At 45.5% G+C, this 18,272-nt stretch overlaps 1 protein-coding gene across 4 annotated transcripts in view; it reads right to left on the reverse strand.

Moving 5' to 3' along the window:
• The window catches only part of SLX4 (SLX4 structure-specific endonuclease subunit), a 46,824-nt gene continuing 28,552 nt past the window's right edge, over positions 1-18,272 (reverse strand). For all 4 annotated transcript variants that reach the window (XM_014602346.3, XM_059716964.1, XM_059716966.1 and 1 more), the window contains 6 exons: positions 13,641-13,787; positions 10,352-10,521; positions 6,373-8,882; positions 3,573-3,675; positions 2,783-3,280; positions 1-2,236 (listed from right to left, as the gene is read on the reverse strand). In XM_014602346.3, coding sequence (XP_014457832.1) covers positions 1,900-2,236; positions 2,783-3,280; positions 3,573-3,675; positions 6,373-8,882; positions 10,352-10,521; positions 13,641-13,787 — 3,765 coding nt within the window. In that variant the 3' untranslated portion in view covers positions 1-1,899. The remainder of the gene's footprint in view (positions 2,237-2,782; positions 3,281-3,572; positions 3,676-6,372; positions 8,883-10,351; positions 10,522-13,640; positions 13,788-18,272) is intronic.

The following is an 18,272-nucleotide window of genomic DNA, read 5'->3' on the forward strand; positions in this document are numbered from 1 at the left end:
TTTCTTACAAATGATTTTTATTGCACATAAGACACATCTGATAAAACCCAGATGATATGGTATCAAAAATAAATGACATTTATATATTACAAAAGTTCACATCATATTTTTTTGAAGAGTCTGGCTTCTTTTTACCATTGTACCTGTGTTACTAAATAAGGCCCTTGTATTTGCATCATTTCAAAGCCTGGAAAGTCAGCAGATCTCAAAAGATTAAATAAAAAAAGATGAACTTTAAGGGTCTATGACTTCCCCAAGAATCACAGATATAGCCAAGAGCCTGGCTGTGGGCCAACGTGGAAACGCATTTAAGATGAGTAATGAGGTACAGAAGGTTTCTAGTGCTCATTACATCTGTCTCCTTAAAACAAGTAAGATCTCGCTGTCAGGGACATAAGATTGGCCTGGGCCGTGCTGGCAACTTGAGAGAAATCCACGTACCATTTGCAGCTCTCTCTCTTTATCACAGGGGTGTGGCCTGGAGCTCCCAACACCCATGTTAAAACACACCACTGAATCTTGAGACCTGAAATCTCTGAGGTCCTTACCAATGTATTGAATACAAGAAGGCAGTTAGATTCCTGGTAACCATTGCCAATAGAGTAAGAAGTCCTTTAGACCATATAGGAGCACAGTCTCTTTGTTTGTACTTTCCACAACACAGCTCTTTAACACGCCACATTTCTATCTACAACAGCTTTCATCTAAGCAGCTAAAATCCTTTAGAAGAGAGAGCAACTCTTATTTCTCTTTTTCACAGGGGAAGCAGGGAAGTTATGACAAACTTTCAAAGGAGCCCTGCTTTCCCAGGGACTGATTTCAGAGGTGCAAAGCACCAAAATACTAGTTGAAGCCAGCATAATTTGCAAGAGCTTAGTACTTGCTGGGAATAAAACCCTAGATACCTAAAGAGAGACAGCCAACAATCTGGGAATCCAAAATCTGTAGCCACTTGGGAATCTGTGCCCAATATACCAAAGACCCCAAAATGAACCAGCGTAGACCTTAGGTCCCCTAACTAACCCACTAAGCAATACTGCCTCTACACTGCTCCTTAATTTCCACTCCTCAATCAGTAGAGCAAAATCTCATACTGAGAGAAACTAAGCAACAACTGAAAACACCATGGGGTTTTTTTCTAAAACACATCTGCCCGTTCTCAATGCTTTACATGTCAGAGCAACAGAAACTTTCCTTCTAGTATGGTAGGATATCTACCATGGGACAATGGAGCTCAAAGGAATTTGGCCTGCTTTTCCTGAAGACCTAAAGATTTTCTGTCATGTAGACAGGATCTCATTTCAATACTAGTGCACTGAGTGAGACCTTTGGGAAGTAGTATTCAGGATGGTCTGCCTGTAAAGGCACAGATTAAAAGCATGGCTAAAATACAACCTTTTAGAGAAGAGGGAGGACAAGAGAAGAGTGACAGAACTGAAAGGAAAAGGCTAGTGATGGAAAAAAACAGTGAAATGGAAGGGGAAAGAAAGAAGAGCCTAAAGAAAGAAGAGAAAAAACAGGCAGAACACCCATGCTAACTCTGTGCTAAGGAGTGAAATGGATGACACAGCAGGCATGGGGTAGAATGAGCAGCTCTGCAAGTCAGTGGGAATGGTTGCTTCTCAAGAGGTCCAGTCCAACCTCCAATCTCTGCTATTTGAGCAACTCATCACAAGAGGGAGCAATGCACTAACTGGTTTGTACAAACAGCTCAAATTCATGTGCTCAGAAAATTCTAAGGGGGCAGAGTGAGGTTTCTGGTTTATTCCAAAAGTTCCACCTCTAGAACCAAGTCTTGAAAGAGTTCTGGACATTAGGGACAATGAGAAGAGTCTTAGACCCTGCAGAGGAGAAATGCATGTGTGCAGAAATGGCTGGACAGAGGAGAAGAGGCTTCATTTAATATCGTTTGCCTCTCTTTTTCTTACCCCTATGTTGCTGCTTCTCTTTCCGTGCCCCAGCTGTGGTAAAGGTAATGCAGTGAGCATCTAAAAAATCCAGGAGCTTTCCCAGCCCAATCTTGATGCCATTCTGCTTCAACTCAGCTTGCAGTTCAGCCAGCTCCAAGGGCTCATAAAAGAGTATCCTCCGATAGAGAGCTGGGTTTGAATGGATGTAGCGTCTCACTGCCTCCTGTTTATCTGCATCCTGAGTGGCAGTCTGAGATGCTGGGACCCCCTCATTATCATCTTCTTCCAATGCAAGGGCACAGGTCTCAAATTCATTGGCAGACGAACTGAAAGTAAGAGCAAGTGAGAGAGCAAGGAAGAGTCAGGGAATAAGGCATTCATGGACGTGAATGTAAATGTCTAACAGAACAGGTTTAATAAGGGCCCACGTTCTGCAAGCTTCCCCTTCTCAGCTGTGCCAGTGCCTCCTCTATTCCAGTCCTGTGATCCCCTGCTGCTGCTTCTCCCTGCTGACCTGCACCATCTGCTGTCATTCTACTTTTGTGCGTAGCTTTGTCATGAAGGTCTGTTGTGGCTCTGCTATTGCAGTCTTGGGCCCACATATAACTCTACGAGTGCCCCTGAAGTAAACAGACCCTTTACCAAGCAACAGAATATCAGCCACAGCAAATGATATCAAACTTACTTTTGTGATCTGATAAAAGTTCACTTGGAATTAGAATGAAGGCACTCATGTGGGTCACCAAAGCCTCAAATGATAAAGGACAAACGATAACGATAAAAGGATTTTTGTAGTTTGCAGGGGTTCACATCCTATCCCACACCAATGACTACAATTCTGTTGCTATTTCAGTAGTTTATTTTAGTCTTACCTCTGTGACCCAAAGGAATGGTCCGTTCCATCCCCCGAAGACGATGTAGATTCATGTGATGCTAAGAGCATCTGCTCATCAGTGCTGATTGCCAGAGAACCTTTAACTGGAGATCCAGCAAGAGACAGAGTTACTTCATTTTGCCTGCTGGCATCTCCTGCATGGATTTTGGTTTCAGCAGTCATCTTAGCTGCTGCACAACTTGTTGTAGAGGGGTCCATTAAGTTGTCATCATTGCTCCCCAGAACGGGCAAGGAAGGGACCAAAATACTCATCTTCTGCTTGCTCGCTCCGCTTGAGGCTTTGGAACTCTTTGTTCTCACTGCAGTCCCATCTGCCTCGGATGGGCTGCAATGCTTGGCAATTGCTTTCCACAAGCGGGGCTGGGAGGATGAGATTTCATCCTCTGAATCGGACTCCATGACCTGGTGAGTGTACTGGAATATCTCCTTCAGCTTTAACACCATCTGATGTTTTGGGAGAGGACGGACTCCAAATCTAAAATATAAAAGGCAGAATTTTAATCAAACAATACAGTACTTTTAGGCTAACGTGGTGATGTCCCACACTACTGGCACTGCAGCATGGCTTAGAGAAGGGAATGGAATTACACTATGGAGGCTATAGTCCAGGCATTAGCACTATTAGCTGGATCTCAAATAACACTTCCTGGAGCCCCATCAAATTGTTGGCTCTTATCTCTTGCTGTACAAGGGTTTCTCTGTCAAGGCACTTCCCTCAGGTATCTGCAAATTAAGAAACTGTTTGCGTTTGTGGAAGTAACACTAACCTGTTCAACTCCTTCTTAAGCTCTGGCGTCTCCATGATGGAGTATTCTGGCATTGGTGTTATTGGAACCTTGGGAGGCAGGTTCTTCTTTGGGCAGACAGGCTCTGTAGCAGGATGAAATTATTAGTTAGAATAAATCTGTACAGTTCTTGGACTAGTTGCTACAGTCTGGTCTAAGTGACAAGTATTACAAGGTCACATAGGAGTAATTTTTATGGCACCATTTTCCTGCAATGATTTCCAAAGCACTTGACCAGTTACATCTTGTTTGTAAAAGACAGGAGCTTCAATGATAGGTTTTATCTATGGACTCACCCTTTTCATGGGGTGTTTTACTTTAAAGCAGCAGTTCCCAAACTCCGACAGATTGCGCACTGCCAATTTAAAACGATATAAGTACCACCAGCACATTTTTCAGTTCAACTTTAAGTACCACTAGCAAATTTTTGTCATATAAAGTAATTATAATCAATCAGTTAACATGTATCACTGACAGGTTGTCTGCGTATCACTGGTGGTATCCGTACTGCAGATTGGAAACTGCTGCTTTAAAGCATAAAACAATTTGATTTAAAATAAATGAAAAGTGTTGGTCATAAAGATCCTCAGTTGATATAACGTCTGCAGGCAAAAACCATGACACTGCTGCTACATCGCTACAGCAATGCGCTCCCTTGGTATAGCGTGTTGCTATGGTGACATAATGGCTAAAAATAACCATACACCACCAGCACAGTGCAGTATAGGCTGTTACTGCGTTGTCATTTAGTACCTCCAAAAAGAAGTACTAAATGACGGTGCAGTAACAACAACGCTGTAGGGGCACATGTAGATGCTCCAGTGAGTCTTAAACTTCTGGAGACCAAAGTTACATTGCAGACTGAGGTCAAAGGGAAGTGGTGTGACATCCACCTCCTAATGCCCTATCACACGTGTGCTTTACTGCAGAGCTGCTCCACAGTAAAGCATCACCATCTACACTTGTGCCTGTATTAGGGCGTAGTAAACTAATTAACACTGCTGTAGGATAGTACTGTCCAGGACAAGTAGTCTCTTTTCCAAGATCTTTCCAGGAATCAGTTTGACCTTAATCCCTGGAAAGATCTTGAAAAAAATTATAATTTTTTCATCATTCTTGACAGGCTAACAGAAGGAGACATTCTGAAGGATAGCCAGCACAGGTTTGTTGTGGGTAAGTCTTGCCTGACCAATCTCATTTCCTTCTATGACCAGGTGATCTTTCACCTGGACAAAAGGGAAGAGGTTGATATCATATATCTGGACTTTAAAAAAGCCTTTGACCTGGTGTCCCACGATGTCCTCGTGGAAAAGTTGGGAAACTGTGGCCTCGACTACACTACAGTCTGATGGCTGGGGAATTGACTCTGAGTTTGGACCCAGAGAGTGGTAATTGATGGAACTGAATCAACATGGCACTCGGTGACCAGTGGTGTCCTCCAAGGCTCCATTCTTGGACCTGTACTCTTTAATGTCTTTATAAACGATCTGGACTCTGGTGTCAGAAGTGGACTGGCCAAGTTCACTGACAACACCAAACTTTGGGGAAGAATATCCACACTTGAGGATAGGCTGGTGATCCAGGCCAACCTCAATAGGCTTGCAAGGTGGGCGGATGAAAACCTGATGGCAGTCAATATGGAGAAATGCAAGGTGCTCCACCTCAGGAAAAAAGACCACATCACACATATAGGCTCAGCAGTGTTACACTCACTAGCACCACAACCAAAAGAGACTTGGGGGTCATGATTGACCACAAGTTGAACATGAGCCACCAGTGCAATACTGCAGCTGGCAAAGTGAACAAAACTCTGGCTTGCATCTCTAGCAAGACTGATGCATCTCTCGCAAGACCCAGGATGTCATCCTTCCACAGTACTTGGCCTTGGTGAGGCCGCAGCTGGAGTAGCATCCAATTCTGGGCTTCACAATTCAGGATGTGGAGAAGCTTGAAAGAGTCCAGAGGAGAAAAACGTGCATGATCAAGAGAACAGGCCTTATGAAGAGAGGCTGAGAGCCATGGGACTCTTCAGCCTGGAGAAGCACAGGCTCAGGGGTGACTTGGTGGCAGCCTATAAGTCCATGAGGGGTGTGCATCAGGATCTGGGAAAATGCCTGTTCACCAAGAGCACCCTAAGGGATGACAAGGTCCAATGGTCACAAACTCCTGCAAGACTGTTTTAGGCTGGACATAAGGAAAAACTTTTTTACTGTTCGAGCCCCCAAGGCCTGGACTAGACTCCCCCCAGAAGTGATGCAAGCACCTACTCTGAACACTTTTAAGAAACATTTGGATGCTTATCTTGCTGGGAACCTTTGACGCTAGCCGACTTCCTGCCCTTCAGGCAGGGGGCTGGACCTGATGATCTTGCGAGGTCCCTTCCAGCCCTAATATCTATGAATCTATCCTACAGTGGAGTACTTACATGCACCAAAACGCATGTGTAGACAGTGACCAGGGCTAGCTGGGGCACGAGGGTGCTACAGTGCAGGGGCTGAGTTCTCCAGACCCCCTGCCAGCTGGAGCTGCTCTGTCCTGGTTCAGTGTGCTGCAGTCTCATGCACATGTGTAAACCCTGAGCCTGGGACCAATAAACTCCGGCCCAAACTGCACTGGAGTTTATTGCTACATGCTAATAGCACATGTAGATTCATCCATCATGTCCTAAGTAATATTCTTAGATCTTGGATGAAAGAGCAATGCAAATGTAAAGAAATGTAAAATTATTAACCAAATAAGAAACAGCCTACAGAGGTACTAAGGGATTAATACAAGTACTTACGAGGAGTCTTTAGTAGCTCTGTGTTCTGGGCAGCAGCTGCAGCTGACAGCCTCTGTGTGAGAGGAATTACCTCTGGGAGATCATCTTCGTCTCCATTCCAACTGTCCCAGACTTTGGAATCCAAAAAGCTTAACCTACTACCCACTGAAGGCCGTGTCTCAACAGGACTCTTTTTGTCACAGGACAAAAGTTTTCGTGTGTCAAAAGGACTCCCTCTAAGAGGGGTACTACCTCTGACTTCCAGGAGTCTTGTTGGGGTTTTCCACTGTTCCTCTTTAGGGTCACTTTTACTGTTGGTTGTGCTGTTATTTGCACAATCAGACTTCTCAGGCTCTTTGCTGGTCTCTCTGATTGGTGACAGATATTCAACATCCCAGAAGGCATCATCAACTGGGACTGGGGGATCATCACCCAGCAAGAAGTTGCTACTTGGTGAAAATGGAGTTGCATCTTTTTCTTCCTCACTGTCCTCTACCTCAACCACACTAATGTCTGTTTTATTTGCCAAAGACTGCTTATGGCATGGAGGCACTTGTCTGGCTAAAGAAGGGCTTTCTGAAGACTTTTCTTTTACACTAGCACAGTTAGGGGAGAGTGAACTTGTAGGCACAGGAGAAATGGGCAGAAAGTCTTTTGAACACTGACCCAACTGGCTGCCGGAAGAGTTCCTTTTGCTGACTGAGTTGTCCAGATGGAAAGGTTTTTCTGACAAAGTCACTGGCAACCCACCTGAAGTTGGTTCAGGACTGCTTATGATGGTCCTAGAAGGCTTATGGCTATTATTATCTACCACTAAAACTTCAGTTTTGTGCGTGGATCCCTGATGATTCAAATTTCTCATGCTTGAAACTTGGGTCTGTGTTGAGCAGTTTCTGCTTTCGCTCAAAAGAGGTGTGCCTGGCACTAGCCATGATGCATCCATGCTAGAACTCTCCTCACAACTGTACTCTTTCCCACAGCTCAGATTCAGATTCAGTTTGCTGTCAACACAGGTACCTGCCCAGCTGTTCACATGCGTCTCTGGCAACACCTCTGCAACAGCATTACTATGCACCTCATTCTGAATTCCAAGTGAGACTTGAGACAGCCTCTGATGTACTTCCTTGTCAACAACTGATACAGGTTCAGATTTTGGCACCTTGGGATCTTGCTCTACTTTTTTACAGATATAATCCAATTTCCTAGAAATTTCTGTTTCCCTCAAGGAAGATCCAGAATCTGATTCTTCTTTTGTTTGTTTTAATTCAATTTCTTCATCAGAATCTGACAAAACAATAATATCAGGTTCTTTGTTCATGTGAGATGTGGCATCCTGAGTTTTGAGAATCTGTGATGAGGATGGTGAGAGAGATTTTTTCTTGTTTAAGTCAATGCAGGGAGATCTGTCTGGAAAAACTCTTCTCTTCATGTTCTCGTGTCTTGAAGCAACACTCTGCTCACTGGCTTTGTAGAAGGGCACATCATCACGAGAGAGATCTCTTATTGGTGTTGATATAGGATGAATGCCTGTATATACTCTGGATAAAGTCTGATTTAATTTTGCAGACAAAGGGGATGAACCAATAGCAGGAAAAAGAGGTGTGCATGGCTTAATAAGAGGACTGTGACAGAAACTGCTCTTGCCCGACTCAAGGCCTTTCTGTGGCTGATGGCAAACTGGTGAGTTATTAATTTCAACACATTTCTCACTGTTGGTCTCTCCAGGGTCTTTTATATCTTCATTCAATGAGGCAGGATCACAGTAGTTTCCCTGGGTTGCAGAAAACATGTGCTCATAACTTACATCAAGGGCTACATTGTGTTGATGACTAGGGAACAGTTTTTCCCAGGGATCTTCCTCCTCTTCATTTTGTGAAGCCTGATATGATCTGGAAACTCTGGGTGTTCTAGTGGTTCGTCTTTCACCAAAGAATGCACTGCAGGACATGGCATTATCACTGCACTTATAAGACTCATCCTGGCAGTGCACTGTAGTGATTTGTGTAACATTCATGCCCTCACACCTATCTGGACCTTGGATTTTCTTTTCTTGCGTAGGTAAATCACACCTAGATCTTCCCAGATTAATACTTCCCTTCCATTCTTTAATCTTGCTACATGTTGAGGAAGATTCAAATACCTTCCCCCCTTTGTCATCCACCTGTTGATTCATGTCTTGGGCCTTCTCTGATTCACTGTAAATGCTCTTCTCTGTGCATTCTTCCTCCTGTGGCTTGTCTTGAGCCATTTTTCGCTGTGTAGCAGCAAACTCATAGATTTCCTCAAGTTCCTGTTCATCCACTTTCTCATGGTCTTCCTCCTCTTCACCTTCTGGTTTCAGCAAAGCTATTTCTTCCTCATCTTCATCTATCCACATTGACTTCAAGAGCTCCTGGAAGTTCTCAGCTCTATTCTCACAATCCTCATCATCCCCCACAGAGAAAAGCTCCTCTCCTGAATCCACCCCAGATGGTTCCTGGTTCTCTCCAGGGCTGCTTCCGCATATAGCAATCAGTTCACTTACACTAAACCTGTAATGATACAATGAAAAGATTATTGTTTTCTCTCCTTCGATGTTGCTCCACTATTTGGATGCAATATGAGTGCCCTCATGCAGATTTCCTCATGAGAGTCATGTGCATGCCTTTCATGACAGGCATCTGTTCAAATCTAATGTCAGTCAGATTTCCCCTCTTCTAGTAGGATGCACATATGAAAGCACCAGCCCAACAACTCAACTCTCAGACTAACTCTAAAGACCTTTACCTGACTAGAATTAAAATTCCCAGAAACAGACCAGGAGGCAAATAATGGGCCTCCCAAGAGGCAGGATCCCATTTATGCTTTTCCTGACTCAGTCTTTACCTTAGACTACTTCAGCTGAGAAGGTACTAGTGTCTGCAACAGAAGCCAGCAGACTCAGCACAGACAATCCCATAGCAGAGAAAGTCTAATGCTATTAAGGGTATGCATTTACCACACTGTTATAAAAGGGGACTTAGATCACAGTAAAGATAAGGCCTCAATTTAGAAACTGGATTAGAAACAATGCTTGAGGAATCAAATTTAGAAGACATACACCTTTCTCTACATCCCGTTCCTAACATTATTTTACAATTATATATTAATTTTTGAAAAAAGATTCTTTCCCAGTGCAATGAACAAACCATAAATTATAAGGGGAAACTTGCTGACCGGTTGACAATACAGAGGAAAGTATTGTGAAATGCACAGAACATAAAGAGTATGTTTTTCTCTCATCTCCTTGAGTGTCAGTCACATTAAGGTTCATCTGTAACACTAGCAGGTTAAAACTTTTGGAGAGAAGTGAGATTTTTAATTTGACAGATTCTGTTTAATTTGTCCTTATTTTTAAAGGTTTGCAGCTGGAGAGTCACATAATGATGGTAAGACTAATACTGTAAGTCAGTATTATACACACTATTTTCTTTCCCACAGCAAATCTTGCTAGAATTAATGGGACTACTTAGTGAAGTGCTTTGAGCACTCAGATGAAAAACATACTACTTCCCAGTATTATAGTGTCATGATCAGCCATTGTGGGAGGTCCCAGGACCAAATGCTACTACGAACACTATGAGCAGAACAGAATGGCTTGTTTCCCCTACAGGTGCAATGACTTGTGCCAACAGTGGTAAAACTTGAGCCTAGCAGCAGGTAATACTAAGCAGGTATACTTGGCAGAGACACACAGTGAGAAGATGAGAGTTGTGATGCGTCTGTTAGCACATTCATAAGAAAAACATGCAGATGAGTAAGAAGTTCATTGAATCCATTCAAACCAGAAAAAGAAGATTCAAGTGTCCTCAGAATAACAACAAATCACTGATACCCATTGAACATTTACGTCAAAAAGATTTCACTTAAACAAATGCAACCTGAGGACGGTCATAATTGCAGAAACCTGGCTGCAAATACAAGAATTTGGACTCCAAATAAATCTAACGTGGGATCAGTGGTTAGGATGCAATATACAAACCTGGCTGCAAGAATCCTCACATCAGAGAGCACATGGGGACGGATATTAGAATCAGCAGAATAGAGGTACCGTAGAAATGCATACGTTGCCTCTGCTGTCACTTCACTCAGTAGCACTCGGCGGATCTGCAAATTTCCATCTTCTTCCACTAAAAAACCTTCGTTGTGAGCCTGATAGCGGAAGGATATGAAAAATAAAGCAAGGTCATCTGTTGGCAAGAGATGGGCACAGGAGACTCGGAACCAGATTTTCCTGATCAGATCAGACCTGTCATCCACTGAAGTGGCCAGTACTAGATGCTTCACAAGGATAGCAAGATGATCATATATGCAATGCCTTAAAGCAAGGTGGCAGGAGTGTTCTTCCTGTCCTCTGCAGTCACCTGCTTACACCCTGTAGCATAGCTGCACAACATTTGATTCCATCCTCCATATAACTACCACACATTGCTAAGACTTATAAGCATTTTCCAATTCCTTTTTTAAACCAGTTGCCTCCTGAAACAGTGATTTCACAAGGTGACTGAAAGAAGAACACCATGTGAAAAAGAGTGCCTTTGAGTTGTTTTTAGTTTACCTGTCCTTAGTTGCACTGACTGACCACTCATACTCCTTTTATGGGACAACAGAAAGGAGGATCTGTTCAACTACTTCTATATCTTTGGTAACTTGAATAATACCTGTGAGGATCCACCTGCATTTGTCAAGATGCTTCTTCAATTACAACACTCTCCCATGCTCTTTGCACCCATTGCACCTACTGCATTCCCTGAGATTCTCTTAGGGAAGTACATGTCACACAAATGAAAAACACAGGGGCTCAGTTCTTCCCATTAACTCCCAATGGCTCAAGGTCTCTGACAATGGGAGACTTGGTCCTAACGACACCCTCTTGGCCAATAAATAGATCATATGGGAAACAATGCCCTGCAGAATAGAACCCAAGGGAAAATAACCACATGGAGGGAATTAAACATATAACATGGGGACCTGATCCAGCAACTCCTACTATATATACAAGCAGTTCTTACCCATGCAAACAGCTGATGGGACTACCCAAGTAAGAAAAGGTTGCAAAACTGGGGTACAGGTAAGTAATAAAAGGAAGTTCACCTAGTTCAGAATGCACAGGGTTAACCCTTGTCTCTAGTTTCATAAAAGTGTCATGTCACAGGATGCATCTACACCACATCCCTGGTGCTGCCAGGGGTCCTCCCTCTGAAGCATGCCCAAATCTACTCATACATACCAAACTGGAAAATGCAGTGGTGAAGCCACTCTGCGAACAACCCCCTTACACAGGAGTGGGCAATTATTTGGGTCCACAGGCCACATAGGGAGTTTTGGTGAGCTCTTGCAAGCTTGGTCAGCACCCCCTGCCTCCAATCTGGGACAGCACCCCTTTCTCCGCAACAGCTCACCAAAACTCCTTAAGTGGCTCTGCTCCACGCTTGGCCAGGCAGCTTGGATGGAGTCACTGGTAGGGACGGTGTAGCATCCAGGACCAGGGGGGGCAAACAGAGCCAGGGCTGGGATTGCAGGGCACTGAGCACAGGGCTGGGGCCTGTGGCAGAGCCCGGATCCACTGCCTACATGTCCCTGCAATGGGCACCGGTTCTGTGGGCAGGGGCATGCGGAGAGTGGATTGCAACCCTTCCCCAGCCCTGACTCCATGCTGTCACTGCCTAGCAGTACTGAGGTCTGGAGACTGGCTGGCATCTGTATAGCCAAGTAGAGCGTGCAGCCAGGAGGATAGGATAGGGCTACGGGTAGGCAGGGAGCTGAGTCTGGGTTCGAGCTCTTTTGGCAGTGACAGCGCAGGGTCAGGGCCCAGGGAAGAGCTGAGATTTGCTATCCACATGCCCCTGCCTGTGGAACTTGTGTGTTGCAGGGCTGCGTGGGCAGCAGATCATGGCTCTGCCCCAGCCCCAGCCCCACAATCCCACCCTGTGATCCCAGTCTCGCCTGCCCATCCCACTTCTGAACACAGCTCTCCACCCACTTGCAGCCTCATCCCATCCACCCAGCCATTCGCCCTGCCCACGTGGGTCCCACCCCCAGTTGTCGGTTCAGAGTGGATGGGCTGGGGTGCCCAGGCAGTGGAGCTGGGTCTGGCAGCAGCAGCTAGAAGGAGCTCCTGCCACTGGGGCTGCTAGGAAGTGAGTCTGGATGCCATGTCGCCCCAGCCCTGCTGTGTGCCTAGGGGTAGCAGCACTGGCCACATGTGCCACGGCCTAAGCTGCTCCCTGTGCCTGGGCTAGGAGGGACCAAGGGACTCACCGCAGGCTAGATAACATACCTTGGAGGCCAAATCTGGTCTGTGGGCCGTATTTTGCCCACCCCTGTGTCATATTTTCCCTGTCTCAAGTACATCACAGGCAGAGAGCTCAAGAGCAACCCAGAGTAGTTTCAACACCACATTTCTGAGTTTGGCATGTATGAACAGGGGCAGCTGGGTAGGACACACCAAAGTTGTGCAGACACATGTACACAGGCCTTCTTGAGATGACAGTATTCAAGTAAACCAAGCCATGTTGAAAAGCTGCTCTAGGGGCTGCCAAGTAGCACCAAGTATAGATTAGGGTCAGCACCCATTGTCATGCTAGTGGGAGTGCTACTGGGATCATGCTGAGAATTGCCTGACACCAAACCCTACTGGGGAGCATGTGGAGCACTGCAGCTGCCTTGGCAAGCTCAGCCTTGCTATCTCAACAGTGAATGAAGGCATGGGAGGCATTATATTGGTTTGACCCTACTCATGAAGTTTATGCAAGAATGTAGCTAAGAACTTTCAACTGCTTGGTCCCTGGACTTTAAGTTCCCTCACTGTAGGAGAAAGACAAGGTGGGCTTACCTGACTGACATAATAGTTTGTGTTGGGTGACTATGAAAAACCAGAGACCAAACAGGTAGTTAGAACTTCATGTGTTAACTGCTGGCAGAATGCTGGGGGCAGGCTTCATTCTCCACCTCCCACCTCCCACATACTACCACACTCAAAAAGACACCAGCACTCTTGCCTCCTGGACTCATCTAGCAAGGAGACCAAAAGTCATGGCTGGGCCACAGATGCCTGTCAGAGGGCCCTTTATCAACCTCTGCTGATTCTGGAGCGGCGCTGACTGTTGAGACCGGAGTTGGTTTGGCTATTTATCTCATCCTAGCTATGAGGAAAGCACCTTCTGGTCAAAAGTCCAGAGGAGGCCACCCTGTCAGAAGGCAGAGAAAGGTAACACTGCAAACAAGCATCACATTTAAATACAAAAGCATACACATTCAGCTATACTTACCATTTCCACTGCCCGTGGGCACCGTGCATATAGCACAAACATATGGGCATAAAGAACTTCCCCAGAGTCGACCTGGAACTGGATGTCACTTAGATGGGGATTGTTGACCATTCCACTAAAATCAAAAGCCAGTGACTGGAGCAAAGGCTAGAACAAAGAAGGAAAGGAGAGAGGAAAATACTGGTGACACTGTAGGTCATTTCTTTGACAAGTGCAGAGGGAATAACCCAATTTGTCAGTGTTCCTGTCCTCTGGACCATAGTTTGAAGGGAGTTAGCTTGTCCCTTGAAGCAAATCTTACTCTGGGTTAAATTTCACTTTCAAGCCAGCAATGATGAATTCGAGAGGCAACTAGCAAAAACTTCTGCACTTCAGAGTTACTATGCTGCAGCTGGAGTCACACTTGTCTATCTGTTACTTCAACTGCTCTGGCACTGGGTGGACACAAGACAGAAAGACAAATAGCTGTTTTTAGAGCGCCTTCAGTCTATATAGCTTCAACGCTGTCAGGGTAGATGAGTCCAACTGCAATGTGGGCAAACCTAACAGCAACGGTTGGTGACTCCCTTCTGTGTCGACAGAAGCATCAATTTGTTGTCTGGATTTGGGGTCCCAGGAGGTGTACAGTCTATCTGAATCCTGTATTCAGGATGTCACAGAAAGACTGCAAAAGCTCATCCATCCCTCAGATCACTATGCTTCCCTGCTTGTCCATGTAGGCAACAATAATACCACCAGAATGATACTGAGCAGATCAGAGAAGATTACAAAAAGGATTAAAAAGTTTTGAGCATAAGTAGTATTTTCATCAATCCTCGTAGAAGAAGGTGGTCCAGGCAGGGACCATCACATCATGGAAATAAATGTATGGCTGAAAATGCACTGTCAACATGAAGGCTTTAGGATTCTTTGACAACGGGCAGATGTTCTGGGGAGGAGTACTGCTATCAAGAGACAGGACCCATCTGATCAGAACTGTGAAGAGCATCTTTGGTCACTATCTGGCCAACCTAGTAAGGAAGGCTTTAAACTTAGTTTCTTGGGGGATGGTGAACAAAACCTTCCAGCAACAGAGCAAAAAAATCCAAAGGAAAGAGGAGTGGAAGAAGCAGCTAAAATCAGGGAAGGGCAAGAGAGCCACAGGACAGCAAGAGGGAAATGAGTATGTCAAAATGCAAAATACTTCTGATCTATGTATACAAATGTAAGAAGTATGAGGAACAAACAAGATGAGTTGTTACTGCACAGTCATTTAATATTTGCTTAAGCTGTTGTTACTGTGCAGTCCCGTCACTGCATCGTTATTTTTAGTTGCTGCTGCACAGTAGAATTGCTGCCACAGTTCATGCCCAGCAATGCTATGTTGTTGTAGCAACAAGCTAAGGCATAGTAGCTTGTTGTTATGGTAATGTAGCTTCTTGCATAGATGCGCCCAGTCATTCATAAGAAAATACCATTACTATGAGCTGCAATGAGACCCTTTGTTGGCAGTCTTAGCTGGAGGAAACTGGAAGATCAGCTGCCTTCACATGGCCAATGGGTATGCTACCAGGCCAGAACTGTGGCAAACTGATAGGGCAACATGAGGGAAACTTACTTTGCTGCCTGCTATTAGGGGTGCACTGATATATCAGTTGGCTATCGGACTGCCACCAATAAAAGGAGAAATTATGTTATCGGCTATCAGTTTTTTTGGTCATTGTAGCTGACAAATACAGCCGCGTGCCTGGACTATTCTGGCAAGCGTGGTCCAGTCCCCATGCCCCATCGCCAGCCCTAGCCCACAGCAGACTACAGGTTCTGGCGAGCACTGGGAGGGAGGGGGTGCTGGGGTAGTCTCATGATGTTGCACTCAGCAACAAAGGGACTGTTACCAGCTCCTGCTGCCACTGCCATAGAAATGGCGCGCGTGCAGCAGGGGTTGCCACAGAGACATTCGGCTGCGTACAGGTGGGGTAAGATGCCGCACAAGGGACATTCTGCTCTGCTGGGCACCGGGTGCCTTTGCAAAAGCAACTTCTCCCCAGGGGCCATGGGAGGTTGGCTGCACAGGGTGGGGTCCCCCAGCACTGAGGCAGTGGCGTGCTCTGGGCTCCAAACGTGCCTGGCACTACTGTTCAAGTGAGGGTCTGCCCTGCCTGCCCAGGATGGCAGCACAGGCTGTGTGGGGAGCAGGGCTGCAGGTAGGAGCCATGGGTGACAGGGTGACATGAATGGGAATAAGTTGGTCACTGCCTTCCTCATCAAGGGCCAGAGCAAACAGGAGATGTGTGTATGTGTGTGTGTGTGTTATAAATACAAAACAAACAAAAAAAGGTTTATTTATGTCAGTAGTTTGAAATACCTTGCACTATTACTAAATAACAGTTATCAGATTGGCATCAGCCAATATAGTTGGTTAATCATCGGTATCAACCAAGAAAATCTTTATCAGTATACCCCTACCTCCTATGTTGCACCTATTCTGAGCACAGAAATTCATTCCCCTGGGCTGCCAATCATGTGTTTTTCACAAGCATAATGTTCAAAGAAAAAGAAAATGTCTTAAATTTTGTTTCTGCCTTGGAGCTGTCTCGGACCATCAGACCTTCCAGAAAACTGGATCCATATAGTTTGGTATTGTGCCTCTAACCATGGCCAGTTCTTTGGATGAGAGGATTCAGCACCGTTCAAGCCCAGCTGGGAATCTGATTAGGCCTGAAGCCCTAGTCATAAGATCTCATACATTTTAAACCTACTGTAGCTTCAGAAACTAAAATATTATTCCTGTCTACACAAGATAAAGCTCCATCTGGAACAACACAATCTTTACTTTGTTAGCAGGTTTCTGTATGAGCTCAGAGGACTGGGGAAACCTATGTTTGATTCAATGCAGTATGTAGTCAAGGGTGTCCAACATCAATTGGTACTGAAATATCAGCACACACCTGAAAAGGCCTTTCAGGACTTGAGAGTAGACTAAAGAAGGCTTCATGTGCCACTGCGGCAACCTGAGTCCACGCTGCAAGGGAAAGGTGGGAAGCAAAGGCTGAAAACAGTCAGATTTTTTTGCTTTCTTATTTTTGGCAAGGAAGATGGGCAAGATGGTACCTCAGGATGCCAGCAAGCAAAGCACACTGATGTCACATTTCCTGCTACTGCTGAAACCATGAATCAAACACGCCTTCCCTCCCCATAAAAAAGGAAACTTATTAGAACTGGAATCCTTCTCCTTACTGTTCCATGGCTTGGACAAAGCAAACAGCTGGGTCCAAACCCAGTTCTGAGTGAAGAGGTGTTTACATCAGAAACGCTCCAGCAGTAACTGCCAGCACATCAGCAGCGAGGCCAAATACCACAGAAATTGATTTCCCTGCATACAATAGTTAGGGTCTCCCCCATTCAGACTGGAGGCAGACTGGCAGCAAGCAGAACATGGGAAAGCCTGCTGTGCTTGCTCCATCCCTATTCACAAAGAGAACTGACTTTCCAGGGAGGTCAAACCTGCACCTCAATCTTTTAGAAAAGCCTAAATAAAATTTAAGTGCCTTAACTGCTTGGACACCACTCTCACATCCCCCCTGAGGGCCTCTCTAGTCTGTTAAGGGCCTCTTCATCCCAAATCTCCAAAACATATTTAGCTTGAAAATTGAGACTCATCCATGACAGGCAACAACTCAATAACAGAAAGTAAATTTCCACCACATAAAGTAGATTATCTTGATAACTGCTGAGAATTAAGAACCCCTACAAAGATATACACACATTGTACTTAATTATGCTTCTACAAGGCAAAGCCACTGAGTGGGTGTGTCTACACAAGATGCTCTACTGCACAGTAAAGCAAATGCAGATGCTTACTGCGCAGTAAATGGTTCTAATTGTAAGTAAATTTGCTACCTGCAAAAGCAAGTAGCAAATTTACTTGTGATTAGCAACAGTGCAGTAGCACATGTGTAAACTCTGACCCTGAGCTTCCTGCCCCCAGGAGCTGCTTGCTAATGGGGTGCAAGGACAATGTCCCCCTGCCCCAGCAGTAAGGAGCTCCCAGCCCCCACTCTGTGATTGCGGGGTCAGGACTAGGAGATGCTTATCTGCCAGCCTGAGCCCTGCGGTGGCAGGACCCAGGCCGGGAGATGCTTGTCAGGTCCTGGTGCTGGGAAACCCTTCTTTCTCAGTCCAAGTTCCATGGCTGTGGGACCCAGGCTGGGAGATCCTTACCCTGTAGCCTGAGCCTTGCAGTAGGGAAGCCCAGGTTGGGATATTCTTATCTCTCAGCCTGAGTCCCACAGGTGGGGGATCCAGGCTGGGAGATCCTTCTCTCCCAGCACCAGCTTCGCGGTCACTGGTGCAAAGTCCCAGTCCCTGCCAGGAGACAGCTGTCTCCTGGCCCCATTCTCCCGGCCAACCCCTGGACTAGCATGCAGGGAGAGCCTAGAGCTCTCCTTGGCTGTGTCAGGAGCCAGTAAAGAGCTAGCGGGGGCAAGAGCTGAATGCTGCCATGAGCAGCAAACTTGCTCCCAAGACCCAGCATGTGTAGATGCCTGCCTGGGTCAGTTTACTCTAGACTAATTTACTCTACAGTAAACTGATCCCACGTTATTTGCACGTGTAGATGTGCTCACTGGAGGGTAAACTGTGATCTCTGAAATA

The sequence above is a fragment of the Alligator mississippiensis genome, chromosome 13 (assembly GCF_030867095.1).
Source record: "Alligator mississippiensis isolate rAllMis1 chromosome 13, rAllMis1, whole genome shotgun sequence".
In the NCBI taxonomy this organism is placed as follows: Eukaryota; Metazoa; Chordata; order Crocodylia; family Alligatoridae; genus Alligator; species Alligator mississippiensis.